Source organism: Dasypus novemcinctus, chromosome 6, assembly GCF_030445035.2.
Source record: "Dasypus novemcinctus isolate mDasNov1 chromosome 6, mDasNov1.1.hap2, whole genome shotgun sequence".
Lineage (NCBI taxonomy): Eukaryota > Metazoa > Chordata > Mammalia > Cingulata > Dasypodidae > Dasypus > Dasypus novemcinctus.
The window spans coordinates 71,946,767-71,968,995 of NC_080678.1; the positions used below are offsets into that span (position 1 = coordinate 71,946,767).

Consider the following 22,229-nt stretch of genomic DNA (forward strand, 5'->3'; position numbering starts at 1 on the left):
TATAATTTGAGTTATAGTCTCCTTGTTACCCAGACCTGCTCCTAAAGGTAATCTAGAAAACAACCTAAAATAAAATTCATATAAAATTTACTGTATGAGGAATTAAAAGGTATTTAACTATACATAGGCTGTTAAATTCTTAACATAATTTTGACACACACAAAAAACTTCCAAAGACTATTGAAAGAACAGATTTGGTAGAACCTAAAAATCACTGTACAATTTAACTTTGGACAGAAATTTCTGTTAAAATTCTATAAAATTCCAAGGTGGGAAAAACATGAATAGACACCTACCGTATGCACTGCACAACCTTGGTCCTAGATCAGGACGTACAAAAAATCCTGGCAAATGAGAGGCCAGATTGAATTTTCCTTCTGGATTACAATATTCTGGCAATGGCAGGCTTTTTAGAAGATCTTCATATCTGAAGGAAAACAACAATGCCTTCCTTTAAATAAAAATTTGCATTTTTAAAGAGCTTCCAATTTGTTCACAACACAAGACAATTTTTTCTTATGTCTTTTAGGCAGTAACATCTTTTTTCGACTTAATACACAGGCCAAGTACAAACAGGAAAAGTGATGCTGACTAAAACTGCAATATTGATTCACTATCCAACACAAATTAAAAGCACCAGGAGCAGGGAGGCACAAAAGAGGGCCTTAAAATACCCATTGACATGAACAATGTATCCAGTACTGCCCTAACATAAAAACTTCTGCTTGCTGAAGCTCCAGAGATTTTGATTTTAGTTTTATTTTAAATTAAACACCTAGAGGTCATATTTGCAGTTACTTATCCTATACTTCAGGAGTTGTTAAATCTCTAAAAGACAAGAGTCAGAACAAAAAGTTTCAATAGATATACTACCTTGCTGGCATCATAGTTTTAAAGTCTTCTCCTGAAGGGCAATCTTTCAATTTCAAAACAACCGTCTCTCCAGTTTTGTTTTTTTGCCGTTCTATAAAAAATTCAGTTAATTACTAAAAGTTAAATGCTGTATTTGTATTTTAATTAAAGTTTGGAGAGGAAGTAGGAAATATATTTAAATATATGATTTGGATGTTTTATAATTGGTGCTGAATGTATGCTTGGTTATTTATAAAACTTATGTTCTTTATGTACATAGATAGTACATATTGCACTACCCATTTGTGGTATCTCAAATATGACTTCATTTTAAAAAAAACTCTTTATAATTGCTACTAACAATACAATCTTAACATTTTCGATAATAAATTTCAAAGTATTTTACATAACATCATTTCTAACCATTTGATGGGGCTCCCAAAAATATTCCTATATAAGATAAGGAAACAGCATAAATGACTTGTTTATGGTCAAAGAATTTAGTGGTAGGGCCAGGATTAGGACCCTGTCTCTTTATTCCAATTACTTGTTTCTTTTAATTAAACAGAGTAATATAGATATAGAAGTTTCAAAGAAATGTCATTTTAGTCATATTTGCAAACTTATCATTTTTGGAGGATATGTTTAAGGAAATAGTTAAAACCAACAAAAACCCAACATACTTGAAATTTCTTCAAACCCTTCCCAGAATTCCTTAACATTGGCATTTGAAACAATGCTGTCTTTGCAATTCAGGAGGTCAGCGTGGTGGTCTCCAAAATCAAGACTAATTGATTCAGCCTTCCACAAGCTAATGTTCATTTTCTTGTGCATACCAGAAACCACTGCAGGCTTATAAACAAAGAAACGAACAGTTAAAAGGTATATGGCCCAGTTTGAGATTTCATTTTATATACATACAACAAATGGATACCCCACTGGCTAGTAATAACAGTCTCTAACATGAAGTTCACGATATATTGGTCAATGGGGAAGGTGATAAAAGAATGCCACATACAGCACATGGCTATTTTTTTTAAAACAAAAATTTGGGAAGTGGATGTGGCTGGTCACCTGCCTACCGCGTGGGAAGTCCCGGGTTTGGTTCCGGGTACCTCCTAAAGAAGATGAGCAAGACAACGAGCTGATGTGTAAACATGACTCAATGAAGAGACACAACAAGAAAAAACACAATGGGAGATACAACAAACAGGGAGTGGAGGTGGTTCAGCAATTAGGCACCTTCCTCCCACATGGGAGATCCCGGGTTTGGTTCCCAGTGCCTCTGATAAAAATGAGCAGACAGTGAGCACAAATAACTGCGGGAGTGAGGGTGGGGGTGAGAAGTAAATAAATAAATCTTAAAAAAAAAATTTACATGTGTACTAATTACCGGGAAAAAAGTTGGGGAGGATGTATAAGAAATTTCATTTGTAGGCAGTAGAAATACAGATTTTTTTGGGTAGTTTTATCTGTAGACTAATTTCTATAGACACAAAATAAACTAACAAAATATTCAAAAATTAAAAAGTCTTTGAGACTGAAACATTATATCCATTCTGAATTTCTAGCACTATACCTCCAAATTCTTTCATTCTTTACTTCCAAGGTTGTTGATAAATAAAAACATTAAACACGCAGCCATTGCAACATTAAATTTTACATCTAATGATTTCCTGAAATTCTCTCCTTTGAAATCACATGAATTCAAACTCCTCCAAGGTTTCTAACCAACCAACCAGGAATTGAAGATTTATAGTTGTGACTTAAAGTTTCTGGCAGGGAAGCAGATGTGGGTCAATAAGTTGGGCACCTGCCTACAACATGGGAGGTCCTGGGTTTGGGTCCCAGTACCTCCTAAAGAAGATGAGCAGACGCTGCACCTGCTGCAATGAGCGGATGCTCAAACAAGCAGATTCCACAAGCCAGCAGATGCTGTAGCCTATGGGGAGTGGATGTGGCTCTGGCAGTTGGGTACTGGCATCCCATGTGGGAGGTCCTGAGTTTGCTTCCCAGTGCCTCCTAGAGAAGGTGAACAAACAATAGCAGACAGACAAGACCAACCATGGCGGGGGGGGGGGGGAGAGGGAGGGTGGTGGTGGTGGTGGTAGAATCAAAAAAAAAGTTTCTGGCAAAAGATGATGTTTATTAGGTACTCAAATTTTATAAGATAATTACAATTTGGGAACCATAAAAGCAGAATAACCTCCAAGATAGAAGTCTTATCGCAAAAAAATAGACAACCAGCAAGAAGGCAGTGGAGTACGGAGCTCCTAGGGTCAGTTCCTGCTACAGGGCAGTTAGCAAACATCCAGAGTTCTCTGCAACTATCTGAAGCACCCATTTGGGGGTTCCAGGAGGCCAGGAGAGCATCCTGCAAAATCTTGGAAGGAGTGGAAGGAGACAGCCTATCTGCAGAGAAGAATCCTACGTAGAGCGTTTCACGCCGTGGAGGCACAAGCCACCTCAGGAGCTGCTCTGCGGCTGGAATCCAAAGTTCCACTTCCCCAAAATGGGGAAGGAAGTGACGGTTGGGCATCAATTTCAGCTATTGATGAGGAAACTCAGTGGGCTACAGTATAATCTTGAGAACAGCTAAAGCCTGAGCCTGTCCAAGTCAGAAAGAGGCCAGGAGCTGCCATCTTAACTCTGCGCCTGACACGAGGGGAAGTGGGGCAGACAAAAATCCCAGTGCTGGTGGAGACCAGCTTCTTCCCAACCAGATCATATTTCAGGTCTAGCCTAGGCCCCAGTGCCACCTCCAGCAGGGAGGAAGCTGCGGGGACCTGCACCAGCTTCTCCAGGAAATTACCTGCCAAGCCCTAGAGGCCAGTGATTATCCTACTCTGGCAGGAGGAGCCACCCCAGGAGCAGTTCTGTGACGGAATTGGAAGCTCCATTTCCCAGAAACGGGGGAGGAGGAGACAACTGGCTGCTGATTACCGCTACTGATTGGTAGACTTGGCTGGCTAAGAGATAACCCTGGGAACAGCTGGGGTGTGAACCAGCCCAAGTCAGAAAAGAGGTCAATAGCTACCAGTTTTACTCTGGCCCAGCCTGAGGGGAAGCCCGGCTGACTGAAACTCTCAGTGTCACAGGAACCAGTTTCTTTCACGCAAATCAGCCTGCAGCCCACCTAGGCAGGGAGGAGGCTGAGGAGCCCTGCACCAGCCCATATAGGTAACTGCAGGTAACTCTGGCTGCCATAGACTGAAAATCAGACGTCTACCAGGGCAACTGCAGTCATCTTGGACCTGCACTATATAGATTGCTGCCCACACCTGCAGCTCCATCCCTATCCCAGGCAGGGGAGAAAGGGATGTGAAGCTTCATCAGGTTCTCTGGGCAACTACTGTCTAGGCCTGCACGTGGATTATTCTACAGAGATGTGACTCCGTCCCTACCCCTGGCAAAGGAGAAAATTGGAAGAAGCTTCATTGATCCCTGGTGCAATAAGGGCAGCTTGAGCCTCCACAGCTTACAGCACTAACTACATGCTTGGCTCCAACTGCACAACCAGCATGGGAGAAATGATAGGAAGCCATAAACTAAAGAGAAAAACAGCACTCAGAATAAATACTCCAGCAGTACGCCAGATGCGAAGACACCAACAAAAAATTGCAATCCACACCAAGAAACAGGAAGCGACCGTCCAGTTAAAAGAACAAGCCTCCAGATGACATAAAGGAGTTGAGGCAACTAATTACAGATATTCAAACAAATCTCCTTAATAAATTCAATGAGATGGCTAAAGAGATTAAGGATATTAAGACAACACTGGATGAGCACAAAGAAGAATTTGAAAGCAAACAAAGAAAAATAGCAGATCTTATGGGAATGAAAGGTGCAATCAATGAAAATTTAAAAACACTGGAATCATATAATAGCAGATTTGAAGAGGCAGAAGGATTGGTGAGCTTGAAGAAATGGCCTCAGAAAGTGAACAAAAGAACAGATGAAGAATGGAAAAACTTGAACAAGAAACTAAAAATGACAGCAAAAGACATGCAAACATACATGTCATGGGTGTCCCAGAAGGAGAAGAGAGGTGAAAAGGGGCAGAAGGAATATTTAAAGAAATAATGGTAGAAAATTTCCCAACCCTATTGAAAGACATAGATATCCCTATCCAAGAAGCACAATGTACTCCCATCCGAAAAAATCCAAATAGACCAACTCCAAGACACATACTTATCAGAATGTCAAAGGCCAAAGACAAAGAGAGAATTCTGAGAGCAGCTAGCTAAAAGCAATGCATGACATTAAGGGATATCCAATAAGATTAAGTACTGATTTCTCACCAGAAACCATGGAGGCAAGAAGACAGTGGTCTGATATATTTAAGATAGTACAAGAGAAAAACTTCCAGCCAAGAATACCTGGCAAGACTGCCTTTCAAAAATGAGGGGGAAATTAGAATATTCACAGATAAACAGAAACTGAGAGAATTTCTAAGCAAGAGACCAGAGTTTCAGGAAATACTAAAGGGTGTGCTAGAGCCTGAAAAGACAGGAGAGAAGGGCCTGGAAGAGAGTCTAGAAATGAAGATTATATCAATAAAAGTAACTACAAGTGTCAAAAGTGGTAAAAATATGATAGATAAAACTCAAATAGTCACAAATAAACTTAACCAATGATGTAAAGCACTTGTATTCAGAAAACTGCAACTCAATGTTAAAACAAATAAAAAAACCCTAACCCCCTAAATAACTGGAAGTGCAGTCCACGCTCACGGATTAGAAGACTAAATATCTTTAAGATGTCAATTCTACTCAAATTGATATACAGATTTAATGCAATCCCAATTAAAAAAATACCACCATTAAAGAAAAAATTGAAAACATGATCATTACATTTATTTGGAAGGGTAAGGAGTCCTGAATAGCCAGAAATATCATAAAAAGGAAAAGTGAACCCTCATCTCCAGACTTTAAATCATAATACCTACCTATAGTGGTAAAAACAACATAGTACTGGCCTAAAGACAGAAATAATAGACCAACGGAACCAAATTTATGGTTCAGAAACAGACCCTCACAGGTATGGTCAAGTGATTGTTGACTAGCCTGTCAAACTCACACAGCTCAGGCAAAACAATCTATTCAACAAATGTTGCTGGAAAAATTGGACATCCATAGCTGAAAGAAGGAAAGAGGACCCTTATCTCACACCTTTCCTAAAAATCAACTAAAAATGGATCAAAAAACTAAAAATAAAAGTAGGAACCATAAAACTTCTGGAAGAAATTATTGGACAATATCTTCAAGACCTGGTAGTAGGTGGTGGATTCTTAAAGGAGGTAAGAGGAGGACTGAGTGGACTGATGTTTAATGTATGTACAAGTTTTAATTAGCTTTACTGTGAAAGTGTGGAAATGTATAGAGTGGATGGTAACACATGGTGAGTAACAGCTAGTTTATAAATGGGGATGTGACTGAAAATGATAGTCTAATTATATAAATGCCAATTGACAGAAAGTTTGAGAATAATCTAGGAAGTGGATAGCATAGTAAACCAAGAGGTGGGTGAGACTTGTGGTGACAGTACAGATGCAAGAGTGACCTTTGTTAGCTACTGCAGGGTGATGAGAATGTGGAGAAGCATGGGAAAAATACAGCTGGAGTGACCTATGGGCTGTGGTTAGTAGTAACAATATAATATTCTTACATCTATGCAAAAGATGTACTGTGTTGATACTGAGGCAGTAAGGAAAATGTGAGCCAAATGTACAATATGGACATGGTAACAATCAGATATTATTTTATTTGTAGCAAATGACACACCACATTGTGGTGTGTTTATGGAGGGGTGTTGTTTGGGAATTCTCCACATGTGCATGATTGTTTTATAAGTTTACAACTTATGTCATAAAAAATATATTTAAAAAATAATAAGAGGGTGGGTTGGGGGAAAAACACACTAAATGTAAGATAAGAACTATGATTAGTAGTAAGATTTTGACAGTGTTCTTTCATAGTTTGTAACAAACGTCTCATGACAATGCAAGGTGTTGGTGGAGGGTTGATGTATGGGACCCTGTATGATGTTATGCATGTTTGCTTTTAAGTTAACAACTTTTACTATACACTTAATTGTTTATGTATGTTCATATATAAATGATACAAAGATTAAAACAAACTGAGTCTGGTCAGTGACTTGGTTGAATGCTCCATTAAACATCCTTTCAATGGAAAAAGGAAAATTGGATAATTAAAATTTTGGGGGGCATTCAGATATTAGATTCCTGGCCCCACTGTTACTATCCAGTAATACTCATACCTAGCCCCAAACCATTCATTCTTATGGCAATCAGCAGCTTGGGAGAATCTAATGAATTAGTACATTAAAATAATTCAAGGTAGAATTCTTAGGACACCACCATCTTTCTGAAATACTGAGAGACTACCTAATTAGACTTGCTGCCTCTGTTGTTACCCTCTAATTCAACTTCCAATTTGCTTTTTTAGTTACTTTGAAATGTCAATTTGATTACTTGGATTCCTCAATTAAAACTAAAATAGACAGGATAAACTTCAAACTCCTTAGCATGGCATATAAAGGCCCATCATAACCATTCATTCCCCTGGTGGTTTTTCACCTTTCTCCAATACTTCCCTATAGAACTCTTATCTATGTTCCAAACCAATCTACTTACAATTTCCCGAATACCTGATATTCTTGAGTATCTTCAGCTTTCTGCCCTTCTAACAAAATTTTACTTAACCTCTGAAGCAGAGTAAAGCATTATTCAGAGTAGCCTCTTTTAACTATTACTATAGTTTAATCATTCCATTGTCTGGGTTCCCATCACACCTTGAACAAGCAAGGTTCTTGGAACACTTAACATATTTATGAAAATATTTCATTTGTGTGCCTGTTTACTACTTCAAGCTCAAATAAAATTAAATGCTCTAAACTGCAACCAGTGGATGGTATCAGGGCTTCAAAGAAGTCCATGGAGAACCCCACCAAATATATATGGTGGAGTGGATGTAGCGCAGTGGCTGAGTGCCTGCTTCCCATGTATAAGGTCCAGGATTCAATTCTGGGGTACCTCCTTAAAAAAGAGGGGGAAAATGCATGCCAAATCCTGGGTAGAACCAATTCAAGCTTTAGTCAGATTTTGAAAGGGATCAGTGACCTAAAAAGATTCCAAAAAATCGCTGCACTAAAAACGTTCATATCGTACTCATTTTTATACCCCTTACACCTAGCACAAAGACTAGATCTTAAAGGTACTCAACAGCTATTTTTCAAATGAACAAAGTAAAATAAAAGTATTCCAGAAAGCAATAAATAAAATGGTAATATTAAATCATACATACTTAAAGGCTTTCATATTTTTTGCATCAAAGTAGTAAATACCTAAATTGAATACCTAAATTATATCAAACACTACATGAAAACTTTGGTCAAACAGAAAATCATTCTAATTAGGGCAGAATTAAATAATGGAAGAGTTTCTCATTCAAGAGTTGATGAAATCATTTATACTTTTCATAGGCTCAAGAAAAAAGCTCTAGTATTGGTTAACATTTTAATAGTAGATATTAATCCATTAACTAGACTAAGATAAAAAATTTTAAAAAGGAGGAACTGACTAGACTTCATAAATACAAGCATTTAATAAATGTCTCTTCAATGAGAGACCATAAATTTAACCTCAAATAATCAGGGCTTCCCTGGTAATTTATATAAATCTGGCCAAGGAATCCAGAAATTCAGAAACAATCATTTTAGTAACCTTTTTGGTGTTTTTGATATCTCCCCCCACATGTGCTTAAGTACTACTTCTTTGAGAAAACCAGTTTGCCTAGTCAACTAGCTTCAGCTCAACTAAGACTGTACTCAGATTAGCTTAAAATACTCACCTGTCCTTGTTTCCAGCATTCTTTGAAGAGCTTCCAATTATTACTATTCTTATAATCCTTAAGCCATAAAATATGCTTCTCACAGACCCAAGAATGTGGTATATCACTGTACAATTTATTGCTCTCATCCATGGTAGTTTTTTTGCTTTCTTTAGGTTCTTCTTTAAGATCTGGTTTTACATTTATCTTGGAGGCTTTATTTGGTGGAATTTTATTTTCAACAACTGAAGCAATTATGTCATCAAGAATGTTTGGCATAGTCCTTCCACTTTTGCCACTCTAAAACAAAAACAAAACTTGTGAAAAAAATTTATTTTCAGGGAAAATATATACTCTATGTACTTATTACACATGTATATTTTTATAATTTTATTGACTCATACTTCACAAATCTTATGATTCACACATTTATAATATAAAATTCAATGTTTCTTAGTATTTTTTTGCTAGTTGTTTTTTGCTTGTCTGTGTTTTTCTTTAGGAGGCACGGGGAACGAACCAGGACCTCCCATGTGGGAGGTGGGTGCACAACTGCTGGAGCCATATTGGCTCCCTGCTCATTTTGTTTTTTGTTTTTTTTTTTTCCTTATTTGTTTCCTTTTTCTTTAGGGGGCACCGAGAACTGAACCCAAGAACTCCCATGTGGGAGGTGGGCACTCAACTGCTTGAGACACATCTATTCCTGATTATTTTAAACTTTCATTTTGATTTACTATTCACACAGCACATCACCAATGCAAACTATAGCCATATGTTCAAGGATATGCAATTATGTTAGTGGACATGAATCCCCAGTCTGTATACTGTTCCTGACAGATGGGTACCAGAAATTTGGTGTTCTCTCCTTGAATAACTACCAGGGATGCAGAACTCAAAACAGTGGCTTTCTTATAATTTACACTGTTTCAGACCTGGGGCAGAAGGATGGGAGGGTAGAATCCCCATAAACATTATTCTGGTTTATTTCCTATTTAAAGATTAAAGTAAAATTTAATTTCTTAATTTTTAAAAAAGGCATAGAACAGTCATTTCCATATATATATATATATTTAGACCTATGGTTTTCCAACTCTAGGGGCCTTGTGGCATCAAAAAACTCACTTTACCAACCATTTTTACCTGGGAAAAGAAGATAAGTCCTGTTGAAGTTATAATCCATTTTGGAACATGCTTAGTAAATTGGTACATCTGCTGTCAATTGCAGCTGGTTACTGTATAGTTCACAGCCAAGAGCCAATATTCAACTCCCCGAATCGTCTAAATGTAAAGTCCATGTGGTAGTTTGATATTGTTTATTAGTTCCAAAAATAGATACTGGATTATGTTTGTAAACTGATCTGTCCCTCAGGGCATATTAGATTATATTGGATTCAGAGGTTTCACTTTTACATGATTACATAATGACCAAGACTTTGATTGAGCCCCATCAGTAGGACGTTGAGTCCCTGTCCTTGGTTTGTCAGAGAAGGGAGTCTGGAGTTTTTAAGCTGGAGCCCGGAAGTAACTACACAGAGAAGGAGATTCAGCAGAGGTCCCAAGGAAGAGAGATGAGCCGTTTGCCTGAGTTTGCAGCTGCAGAGACCAGAACCCTGACAGAAATGAGCCCTGGGAAAAAGATGAGACTTATTCCAGCCTACAACTGATATTGGAAGAACCTGGGACCACAGAGACTTCAGAGGAAGAGGGAGGCTGAACACTTGCAGATGTCAGCAGCCATCTTGCTCCAACATGTGCCAACATAGTTTGGTAAAGAAAGTAACTTATACTTGATGGCCTGGTAACTGTAAGCTTCTACCCCAAAGAAATACCCTTTATAAAATCCAACAGATTTCTGGTACTTTACATCAGCACGCCTTTGGCTGACTAATACAGCCTGTAATAAAGTAAAAAATCTGGTATCACACTCACTGGGGCTCCCATTGAATACACTGGTGCAAAAGCAATGCCAGCATCGGTAGAGCCCACACGTAGCTTGCCCGCTGTTGTTGTCAGCAAATCCCGTAAGGTTGAGCCTTGTTCATTATAATGAGACACAGGAGGTGATGTTCTGTTTGGAGAATCAGGGCTGTCTTGTTCTCTCTCTTCTCCAATTTGTTTTTCAAGGGCACATTCCTTGTTTTCTGAAATAAAACATTTCACATTCTGAAATAAAATATTTTAACATAATTAAGCACACTGCTGAAGTACAAACAAAATTGGCATCCTGCATATTATTGTGGGAGGAAAAAACTGTAGCACTAGTGATTTATTCAACTGAACACAAACTACAGGATTGATTCGATCCTTCAAAATTGAGTCAAACAGTTTGAATATGAAAAGGCCTTCCTCAACATCTTATACATGTAGCTGAATTTGTACCTGTCACAAATGAAAAATGCTATAGCTAAGACAGGCTGAAAGCATAGACAGGTTATAAATTTATTGCCCTGGTGGTTTTATTATGCTCAACCACAACTGATTCTGTAACTAATTTTGATGTAATCACAGGAAGGAACAGAAAGAAGAGACAAATGTTTAATTGAACCTGAGCCATAATGAAAGCAACTGAAAAATGCAAATCGTTCGCAATAAAAGTACATTGTTGATTATACTATAAGCCTCCAATATATACGTAATTAATTATGTTTACCTTTTTTTTCCTCTCTGGCTTTTTGCTCCGCAAGATCTGCTAACCAGTGCAGTGGTGACTGGGACTCGGGAGGTGTTAACTTGCTGTCTATGCTTATATCACTCTCTGGGCTGCTGTTGCCATCAGTTTCAGACATCTGAGGGGTATTTTGCTGCTGAGACTCAGGCATGTACAAAGATATTTTGTTACTGTGATTAAGAACATTTTGTAAAACCTACAAGAGTAGAACAATTTAGAATTTTAAATAATATATTTTCAATTTTTCATAAAGTTAAAGTACTAGTTATAAATTTTTACAGTGAAAAGACAACATAACTCACAAACACTGTTAGATTTCAAATAAAGTTGATTAATTTCACCATGCATGTTATTTGAATAATTAAAGAGATTTTTACTCACCTGAGACACACCATTCATTGTAGGAACATTTCCAACTTGAATATTCTGTTTGTTAGTGCAGTGACAATGGGATCTAATACCGTATTTTTCTCTAAGACTGTGCATTGCATCTAAAAGATCTGTCAAAACTACCAAATAAAATGGTAGTTAATAAAAAAAGATTAAAATTACTTATTCAGATTATATATACTTTTTCTCACAATGTTATGTTTTATAATTAGCAACAGTGGAGGTTTTCAATCTTCTTCATTTTTCTCTTTACTATCCCTTAATCTACTTTAGGTTTGATCATTCAACCAAATTCATTTTCTCTACTCCTATTCTCTCTTAACTCTATTATTAAAAACTCAGTATGCTCAAAAAACAGAACTTTCATTATATAACCAACAGGTTTTTTCATTACACTCTGGTTTTCCCTTCTAAGATGGTTCCTCTATGCTTTTTTCATCATTGGGGCAGGATATGTCATCCTAACTTTATTATAAAGTTGATTTCTAACAACTTTGAGCAAGAACAATTTAAGATTAGGTGTATTTTTGTACTCCTATATAATCTGAAGCAACCAAGAGCTGTTCTAATAATGCATATTTATACTTACCAGAACCAGGTATAATTTGAGTTGGCATTAAATGTTTGTGATCATGAGGCTGTCCCTTCACACACTTCATCCAAGCATACAGTTCTTTATCTGTAAAATATTAACATACCAGTTTTTTATCACTCATGGTTTTATGATTTAAAATTTGAGAGCTTGCATAAAAGTACTTATTTATATATAAGATCGATGTTAGGCTTCAAATGTTTGGTTCTTAAAATAATAGTCAGAAAATAATTCTGTTGGTCTGTGAATTTTATAAAAACAATGATACAAAGTGAATATGATGAAAGTCTTTATAAATTGACCACTTATTATTATTAATATATTAGTCACTTCATCTCTGCCTGATTCTAGCTTCTCTATAGCTAATCTTTTATCTCTTCTCTATTTTCTGTGTCCAACAGGGCTTTTGCCCGATCCTAGTACATCACACAACGCAAGTTTGAGGCTACTGCAATTCTTTTGACTATTTTGCTACAAAGACATGTAAAGGAGCTATCATGAGATAGGTGAAAGTTGATACTAAATACCTAGTATTTAGTTTCCATCCATGCTTTCAAACATGGCTCCATACCTGGAGACATAAGCATATTAAGGAACAGGAGGTGGCTTATTATAAATAGGGGAAAATATTCATTGCTTTGCTCAAAGAGATCTTTCTCTGTAAATTTAATATATGACATTCAATAAATATCATAGAGCTCATTAAACTTAGTATTTAAAAAATCATGAAGAGCCTTAGATTAAATAAAATTCAAATCCAGTTAAAAAAAAACTAGTTTTCTTTTTCAAAAAGCTTGCCAAATTTCACCTACAAAGCCTATATATTAACTTGTAAGTGTTTTATAACTGCTTATTCTTTAGCTACTTATGGTATGCATTTTCCTGATAGCTGTTCATTTCATTTGAATTTTACCCCCAACACATAATCTAATCTTTCAGGCTACCAGTATTAGGTAGCAATTTCCAAAACTACAAGGTAAACTTTATATATAAACAAAACAAAACACACACACATAATACTATTTAAAGAAAATTAAGTGTCTGTTAAATATAAACTTAAGAGGTACAAGATACACATGCTGAAAATTATAAAATGCCAATGAAAGAAACCAGAGAAATAAACAAATGGAAAAATGTACATGTATATGGATCGGAAGACTCAATTATAGTAAACATGTCAATTCTCCTCAAACTCATCTACAGGTTTAATACACTTCCTATCAAAATTTAGGAAGGTTTTTGTATATGTAGACAAGTTCATTCTAAAAAACTGTAAGGAAAAACACAGGTCCTATAATATCTAAAACAATATTGACAAAGAAAATCAACTGGAGAAGCCTGAAGTTAAAGCTTACTATAAATCAGTCAGTATCAAAATACTGTAGTCAGCAGAGGGATAGACAGAGATCTAAGAAAAACAAGAGAGAACAAAGATATGGACCCATACAAGTACGCTAATTAATTTTTGATAAAGGCACAAAAGTAACTCAATGAAGGAAGGATCGCAATAGCACTGGACCAACTGGTCAAAAATTGAACTTCAAGCTAAACTTAAAACCTTATGCACAGGGAAACGGACTTTGGCCCAGTGGTTAGGGCGTCCGTCTACCATATGGGAGGTCCGCGGTTCAAACCCCGGGCCTCCTTGACCCGTGTGGAGCTGGCCACGCGCAGCGCTGATGCGCGCAAGGAGTGCCCTGCTACACAGGGGTGTCCCCCGCGTGGGGAAGCCCCACGCGCAAGGAGTGCGCCCGTGAGGAAAGCCGCCCAGCGTGAAAAGAAAGAGCAGCCTGCCCAGGAATGGCGACGCCCACACTTCCCGTGCCGCTGACGACAACAGAAGCGGACAAAGAAACAAGACGCAGCAAATAGACACCAAGAACAGACAACCAGGGGAGGGGGGGGGAATTAAATAAAGAAATAAATCTTTAAAAAAAAAAAAAACCTTTATGCACAAATTAATTCAAAATGGATCACGGACTTAAATGTAAAATAAAGCTATAAAACTTTTAGGGAAAAAAATGAGAAAATCTTCCTAATCAAGTGTGTGGCAAAAAATTCTTAGACTTGACACTAAAGCACATGCATAAAAGGGAACATTAATAAATTGGACTTCATCAAAATAAAAACCGTTTACTCTGCAAAAGACTATGTGAAGAGAATGAAGACAGGCCAGAGAGTAGGAGAAAATATCTATAAACCACACATTTGAGAAAGGACCATTTATCTAGAATAAAGAAAATTCAACTATTAAAAAATATAAACAATCCAATTAGAAAGAGGGCAAAAGAGTCATTTCATTGAAGAAGATTTACATATGGCAACAACACATGACAAGATGTTTAATATTACTGACTATCCATCAGGGAAGTGCAACTCAAAACCACAATGGCCAAAATAAAAAATAGTGACATCATCAAAGGCTGTGAAGAAACCAGGTTACTAATATATTGCTGGAGGGAATAGTGCAGCCACTCTGGAAAAGTTTGGTATTTTCTTAAAAACCTAAACATGCAACTACCATACCATCCAACAACTGTACTTGTGGGCATTTATCTCAGAGAAATGAAGACTCACGATCACATAAAAATCTCTAAGCAAATGTTATAACAATCAAAAACTGGAAACAGCCCAGATGCCTGTCAATGGGTGAACTGCCAAATAAACATACTCTAATCTTTCAGGCCACAAGTATTAGGTAGAAGTTTTCAAAGTTGCAATGGGTAAACTTTTAGTAAAATCATGAGAAAAGGCACATTTACTTAACGTCCTTGCTTTATCTCCAGTTGTACTAAAAAGAACAATTTCTGTGCCATTTTATTTACTTAGAAACTAGAAACTGTACTTTCAAAAGTTGTTTTCAAGTATAAAGATTTCTTTCCAATTCTCTAAGAACTGAGGGATAAATGGTGCCAGTGTCATTATATTCTTAAACATTTTGATGTGAATTTTATGGAACAGTATTCAGTAAGAATTCGATTGGAACTCATATACATGATTGTGTAATTAACACATTCTAAAAGGGACTTAAGGCTTCTACTAATCAGGTTAAAAGACACTTGGTACAGCTTTATTCTAGAAAATCTGGGCATTAGTAAACTGTGGTTACGCTCCTTTAAAAAACAAATAAAAAATTCACAAACCTTAATAAAATATTTTTAATTAGAGAAGGCAGGAAAAAATCTAATTTTCCGTATCAGCAACCCCAAAGATTAGAATGAAAATACAGAAAATTTTAATTTATTTAAAGTTATAAACCAACCTCTAGAGCTCTTCCTTTCTTTTCCCTTGTAACAATCTAGGCAGACCACAAATCCACATTTTTGGCAGACCCAATGAATGTTAAACAATGTTGCTTCACATGCATCACACATCTCCCGAACTCCTCTCACTGCTCTTTTCCAGGCAATTTTGGCTGAAATACAGAGAAAACAAAAATTTAAAGACAAACACAAGAACTTTAAGGCACTTCACACATTTTTGGGCTTAATAATTCTTTGTTGTGGGTGCTAGCCTGTGCAAACTGGACATTTAGATGCATCTACCGCCTTCATACATTATATGCTAAGCACTACTCCCTCTTCTCTAGCCCAGTTATGACAACTAAAAATGTCTCCAATCATTGTCAAATATCTACCGGGAGACAAAATCACCCCTATTTGAGAATAGTGACTTAAAGGAAGGGAAGGAAAAGAAGCTAACATTTATAGCAGGGCTTCTTAACTTTTTTTTTTCCTCCATGGACCCCTTTGGCAGTCAGGTGAAAACCACAGACCCCTTCTTAGAAAGCAGTGGCAGATAGTTTTATGACACTCAACAGTGGAGGTCAGAGAAAATAAATAGTTGTTTTTCTCCAATTCAAGCTTACTGACCCCCTGAAATCTGGGTCCATGGGCCACTGATTAAGAACCCGATTTAGAGCATCTACTATGTGCGGCACTGCTAGGCGCTTTACATAAATTAATGTAATTCACAATACATTCTAAACAAATCTATGAAGTAGTTATCACTCCCATTTTAAGAACTGAGAATCAAAGAGGTTATTTGCCTAATGTCACCAGTTAAACAAGGGGTGATGTTAAGATCCAAACACAAATCTATCTCTAAAGACAGTGACAACCATATCAGATAAAAAATTTAAATAGTTGTGATTATGTCCTTATCTGCAAATACAGAAACTCCCCAATTTTGCAACCTAAATGTCTTTTATCATATTGACTAATTAACATAATAGTGATGAAAGTAGTGAAATGTAATTGTGATTATGTGAATTTGGAAAATATTTGACCTTAGGTATATATGGGTGCCTTTGTATAGAAACATGTGTTACCAAAAAAAAAAAAAAAAAAAGACTAGGAAAGATTAGGGACTTCTTCCAGATTAAAAATAATTAGTAGAGAAATTCTTAAAATAAAATATATATAATTGCATGTTTTAATTAAGTATATAACTTCCTTACCATCCTTTTTTATCCAAGACAAAGCTGTTTTCTCAGATGTTACTAATTGACAGAACTTATCACCTATTATATCCAAGATATATTTAGATGTTTCTATGTCTAGATCATCATCTTCATAATTTTCATGTGTCCACAAACTCAAAGCTTCATCATCATATTGGTCAGGAGAAGAGAAACCATCTATTCTAACCACTCCATTTTTACTAAATGACAACCTGAAACATTAAAACATAAAAGGTTTTTTTGCTAAGTCTAGTTTTAAAAAGTTGTAAATTTCTAATTTTAAAAATAGGAAAAGAGTAGTTCATATACACATTTTGTACCTATTTTGCTTGATTAAATGACCCCTATAGTAAATTTCAATGATAAGGTACACTATTTTTAAGTAATTTCAAAAAATAAGATTTCCCCATTGTTATATAGTTAATTACTTAACTCCAACCAAATGAAAACTATATTCAAGTGTTGATGAGTGACAAGAATTAAAATGTTAAAGGTGGCCCAGAGCAGAGCTGTTCCTTTACATATTATCTAAATCAGGAACCTCTAAAGTTGAAAATGCCCTAGAGATTACCTTAAAACTTTCAGTGGATGAAAAAAAAAAAAAAAAAGCAGAGCACATATACATTTTTCATGAATTGAAAGGACACTTTATTAGAGTGGTTTAGGGGAAGTCTGAGACTCTTATTAGTACATTAGAAACCAATTAGGTAAGTAGAGGTGGTTCAGGCCAATGGGTGCTTCCCTCCCACATGGGAGGTCCCAGGGTTAGTTTCCCATGCCTCCTAAGACAACAACCAGCACAAAACAGAGACACACACAAGGCTGACAGACACAGAAGGCTGACAGTGGACATAAACAATGACTGGGAGGAGGGGAGAGAAATAAATAAATGTTAAAAAAAAAGAAAAGAAAAGAAGAAGCCCAGGGGAGGGGGGGGGGGGGAGAGAGAGAGAGAAAGAAAGAAAGAAAAGAAACCTAATTACTATGCTCACTTCCTCTCAGTTTCTGACATTGAATTTACCCAATTTAGTATTATACTCAGAAAAATTTAGGGTAACTGGAATGCAAAATTGCCATTCTCTAATTGGCCAGAGGTTATTATTCATTTATCTTGCACTTACTATCTTCACTGTTTACCCACAGAATGTCTGAAATTTACCAGTCACTGTATTTTTTAAATGGACAAACCAACATTCCTTTCACTCCTATTTTTTGCCCTTCTATTATCTCTATCCAACACTTATTTCTTTCAAGCCTTTCCTAGATTTTATCTCCCCAGCTCTACTTTTTTTTGGTTCCTCTTTTCATCTCTTCTGTACTTTTATAATACTTCCTAATACTATGCCCTGAAGTTATCTGTCTTTTGAGGTTGTAACTAGAAAGACCATGAAGTTAAAGAAGAAAGGAGAAAAAGAGAATTTGGTCTGGTTCTATTCTATTGGGCCCCAGCATAGTATACTCACAAAGCAAATTGTCTCAAGTTTTCAGGAAGATGATGATAATCATGAGAATAACTGCAACCTACATCAACTGAACATTTAATATGCGCTGGTTACTATACTAAGGACTTTGCATACTTGATGTCATTTAATCTTTGTAAAATTTCTCTGATGAGACAGGCTTAGAGGTCTCATCACAGTTAATAAAGTAACATAGGAACTAGGGGACAGAGCTGGATGACTGATTGCAGATCTTTATCTCTACTGGCTAGGTTACCCGGTTATTACTTAGTTGAACTCTTACAAATCTACCTATGTGTTTACCATTAAAGTATTACTTTGTAATAATAAAGTGGTAATTACGGAAATAACAAGTGCTTTTTATATTTTATTATAAGACCTGTGAAACATGAGACACAGTACTAACAAATCTTTCTTGTTATTTACAACTCATATTTTCACTGCTATGAAACGTACATTTAACAAAAAGAAAAGTATGGGTATTCCAATGTAATGTACTGACTTAAGTTGAGCCTAGATTGTTTAAGTTGATTTATAGACTGTGATTACTAGCTAACTAATGGTCAGATATAAAGGCTACATTGCTTTGGCTGAAGTACATAAATTCTTTAAAAATTCTTCAACCAAAAACTGTTTTATGACAGTTTCCATTTAAAAAAATTAACATTCCCTAAATAAGGAAAAATAAATCTCTAGGAAGAAGAAAGGCCAGATGGAACACAAGGAGCAATGTGAACAGTTAGCTATTGTTAAATTTGGTACTAAAACATTATCTTTAGCTAAATATCCCTTTATATTGTTTTAAAGACATGAAGGATCAAAGATATCCATCTCAAAAAGTATAATTTTGAAACCTTAGAAGAATACTTTTCCCCAATTGCTTCTTATCAACTTACCGTCTAAAGTAGTAAAACCTACAAAATACAGGTGAATGAGTTGGTTCTTCTCCTTTCTTACTTCGAATAAGTCTACATTCTCGGCACTTCTGTAAATTAGGCCCTATCTCACAGCAGGAATCATCCTGTAAAAAGGATTCCCCAGTTTGCTTCAGCTTCTTGACTTTACGCCAGTCTTTTAATACTGAACGAGGGATGCCAGCTGTGAAATTCAGGAAATATTAGCAAGAATATGTTTTGTGAAAAAGTACACGTCCTGAAATGAAATTCAAAACAATTCTACAATTGTGACAATATAGCAAGGTTGTAGAAAAGAAGCAAAGAGATCATTTTAGAGTTCTAGGTTCATTAAGAACTAAAAAGTCCTCAGCAGTTATTTTTATTTTACTATTCTACTAATCAAAACAAACCAAGACTCTCATTAATACTATGTAACTCTATAAATAAATCAGCCCTTCTATACAGAACTTTGGCATATGTAGGAGGAAATTCTTTCAATATCTACAGGAAGAACCTTAAGTTCAAAAAGCACATTTTAAAAGTAACTATAAGCTAGTTTCAACATACTTATATTTTCCTGAAATATTGAATCTAATTGTCCAAGTTAAGTGTAGCTAATTAAGATAAGTGATTTTAAAATATGTGTAATTTGGAAGAAAAGGGGCTAAGAAGCATTGAGCTATGTTTTCCTTAATATCTCTCCCTTACATAATGCCATCCATTTGCTATCAATATATTGACAGAAGTACCTTTTAGAAAAATAAAGGTCTTAAAAGAAAAACCTATTACTAACTTGGCTTAAAGGTGCCAGAAGTCTAAAAGAAAAAAAGTCCATTATGCACTCTTAATATTTACAGGAAAAAATTTATTCACCATATTGTACATCATTTTCCCCATCACATTTACTAACAAATAATAAAAACACTGGAATGAATCAGGGACTCTATACAAAGGAAGAAGGTGCTCAACCACTTGCACTACACTCCCTCAGACAACTTTTGATATTACCATTTCTGCTTTTATACTAGGCAACACATGACTGTGGCTAACTCCTTTTATGAATTTTATTGAAACAGTGTTTGCACAGTAAATAAAAGTTTATCTTCAAATCTATATATCTAATCCATTGGCAAGATATCAAATGTACTGAGATTAAGACACTTTATACCTGCTCAACAAAAAAACCTAAACTCAATGACTATTAATCTTTGCTTCCTTTATACTATAGGAACCTTTTCAACTATAGTTCTCTATTTACTACCAATTCCACTAAAAGCTGGTCTAGTGAAAGAAAACTGGGAAGAAAATAAAACAAATGCATGCTAACTTTAATCCCAAATACCATCACCTTAAAAAAATATGTATTTTTAAAAATATATAAAAATTTAACTTTGATTACAGTCAAACAACTGGTTTTGTGTATCGGAGGACGTATGTTGAAATTTGGTGGGCAATTTCAGGTCATAAAATTATGAAAAAATCTAGTCATAGAAAAGCAGGCAACTTTTAATTTATCATTAAACAGAAAGCAGCAGATATGGAGACATTCCAAAACGAAAGATAAAGTAAAATTTTATCTAGCTTTAGAATGTACCAAGAAACATGCTATTTCACGTATGTGTGTATATAGCATAAAACAATACATATACAATAATATATACAATCATATTACATCATGTAAGAGGTGGCCTAACTCACTTTTTTGATTAACTATGACTGAAGGCAAATCCATTAAATACTATACATGAAAAAGCCGAAAATAATCCATGAAGTAGATAATTTACTCAGCCTACAAGTTCCTTGACTTATGAATTCCCAATTTAAATTAATTTTTCTAGATAGCGTAAAACAAAAGCAAGTTAACTCTACCTATAATAACAGGTGGCACTAATAGTCATTTAGAATTATTTTGGACTCAAGAACAAATGGCACTTAAAATAGTCTTTATAAAGCTAAATGTTAAAATTACAAAGGAGTGGGTATCAATAATTTGGGGTCAGGTGGAAAGCACTAATTCTGGCCTTCATCTTAGAACTATTAATTGGGTACATGTACATTCAGTCTCAACATGGAAACAGCATATGTACTTTGTTAAGAGTTAATTTTATGACTATAAATTAACAAGAGTTTTCTCATGTTGAAAGATAGGTTTCTAAATCTGTTTTAACTCAAATATTTGAATATCCAATACCAAAGGAAATGTTAAGTGAGATAGAAGAGAAAGAATTTTTACCACAATAAAATTATGAACTCATTGTGGGTAGGAGAACACATGACAGATAAAAAGCAATACTATGTAAACCCCATAGTCAATGGCACGTTCCTCTGCTGTCAATCTCCCACTGTTTTCTAGCTATATTTCTACTTCAGTCTGTCAGCCTCTCTGTCTCTAGTTGAGCTTATTTTCCTTTATTTACCCACTTTCTGACTATTTTTGTACATGATTCCATCCTCCTGTTTTTCTCTCTTTCACTTTGCCTCTGGTTTCCACCCAGTCCTGTGGGAAAATCTCATTCAGCAAAAAGGCACAAGATAGGAGTGCCTTCAAGCATCCAAGTGTTTATGAAAGTGTTTCTTGAATGTCCAGTGTCAGCTATTTCATATATTACAGGTGGATGAATACATATAGTGAAACCATTAAGTATTTCTGCATTTTACATATTTAATTAGAAACAAGGAAACAGAAAAATTACTTTTAGAGTAAAAAATACATAGAAACCCTTTACAGTGAATATTATTGGTAAGTATAACTTAACTGATCTGTGCTAGCAACAAAGTATTTTCACTTTTAAGTTTTTTCTTATTGTTCTTCTTGAATACAGAAATGAACACATAAAACTATGGGCCACCTTTTCCCCCACCTGTTAAAGCTTTTACCCATTATTAACAACTGTTTTGAATGAGTGACATTATTAGCTGACAGTAATTTCAGTAAGTTGCCAATTTTGTCACCAGATGACAAAGGATGTGATATAGGGCATATCCACACAACTCTGAAATAATTCTCTTCTGAAAATGTGGCTTAGGATGAGTTTATTTAGTGGGTTTTCTTTTTCAGT

At 35.6% G+C, this 22,229-nt stretch overlaps 1 protein-coding gene across 24 annotated transcripts in view; it reads right to left on the minus strand.

Moving 5' to 3' along the window:
* JMJD1C (jumonji domain containing 1C) overlaps window positions 1–22,229 on the minus strand; it is a 336,090-nt gene that overhangs the window by 17,907 nt on the left and 295,954 nt on the right. For 14 of the 24 annotated variants that reach the window (XM_071215817.1, XM_058298904.1, XM_071215816.1 and 11 more), the window contains 11 exons: window positions 19,171–19,372; window positions 16,812–17,026; window positions 15,615–15,767; window positions 12,350–12,439; window positions 11,752–11,879; window positions 11,353–11,566; window positions 10,632–10,843; window positions 8,724–9,002; window positions 1,536–1,704; window positions 874–964; window positions 297–427 (listed from right to left, as the gene is read on the minus strand). In XM_071215817.1, coding sequence (XP_071071918.1) covers window positions 297–427; window positions 874–964; window positions 1,536–1,704; window positions 8,724–9,002; window positions 10,632–10,843; window positions 11,353–11,566; window positions 11,752–11,879; window positions 12,350–12,439; window positions 15,615–15,767; window positions 16,812–17,026; window positions 19,171–19,372 — 1,884 coding nt within the window. The remainder of the gene's footprint in view (window positions 1–296; window positions 428–873; window positions 965–1,535; window positions 1,705–8,723; window positions 9,003–10,631; window positions 10,844–11,352; window positions 11,567–11,751; window positions 11,880–12,349; window positions 12,440–15,614; window positions 15,768–16,811; window positions 17,027–19,170; window positions 19,373–22,229) is intronic. The other 10 variants (XM_071215823.1, XM_071215814.1, XM_058298902.2 and 7 more) reach the window with 2 other exon arrangements.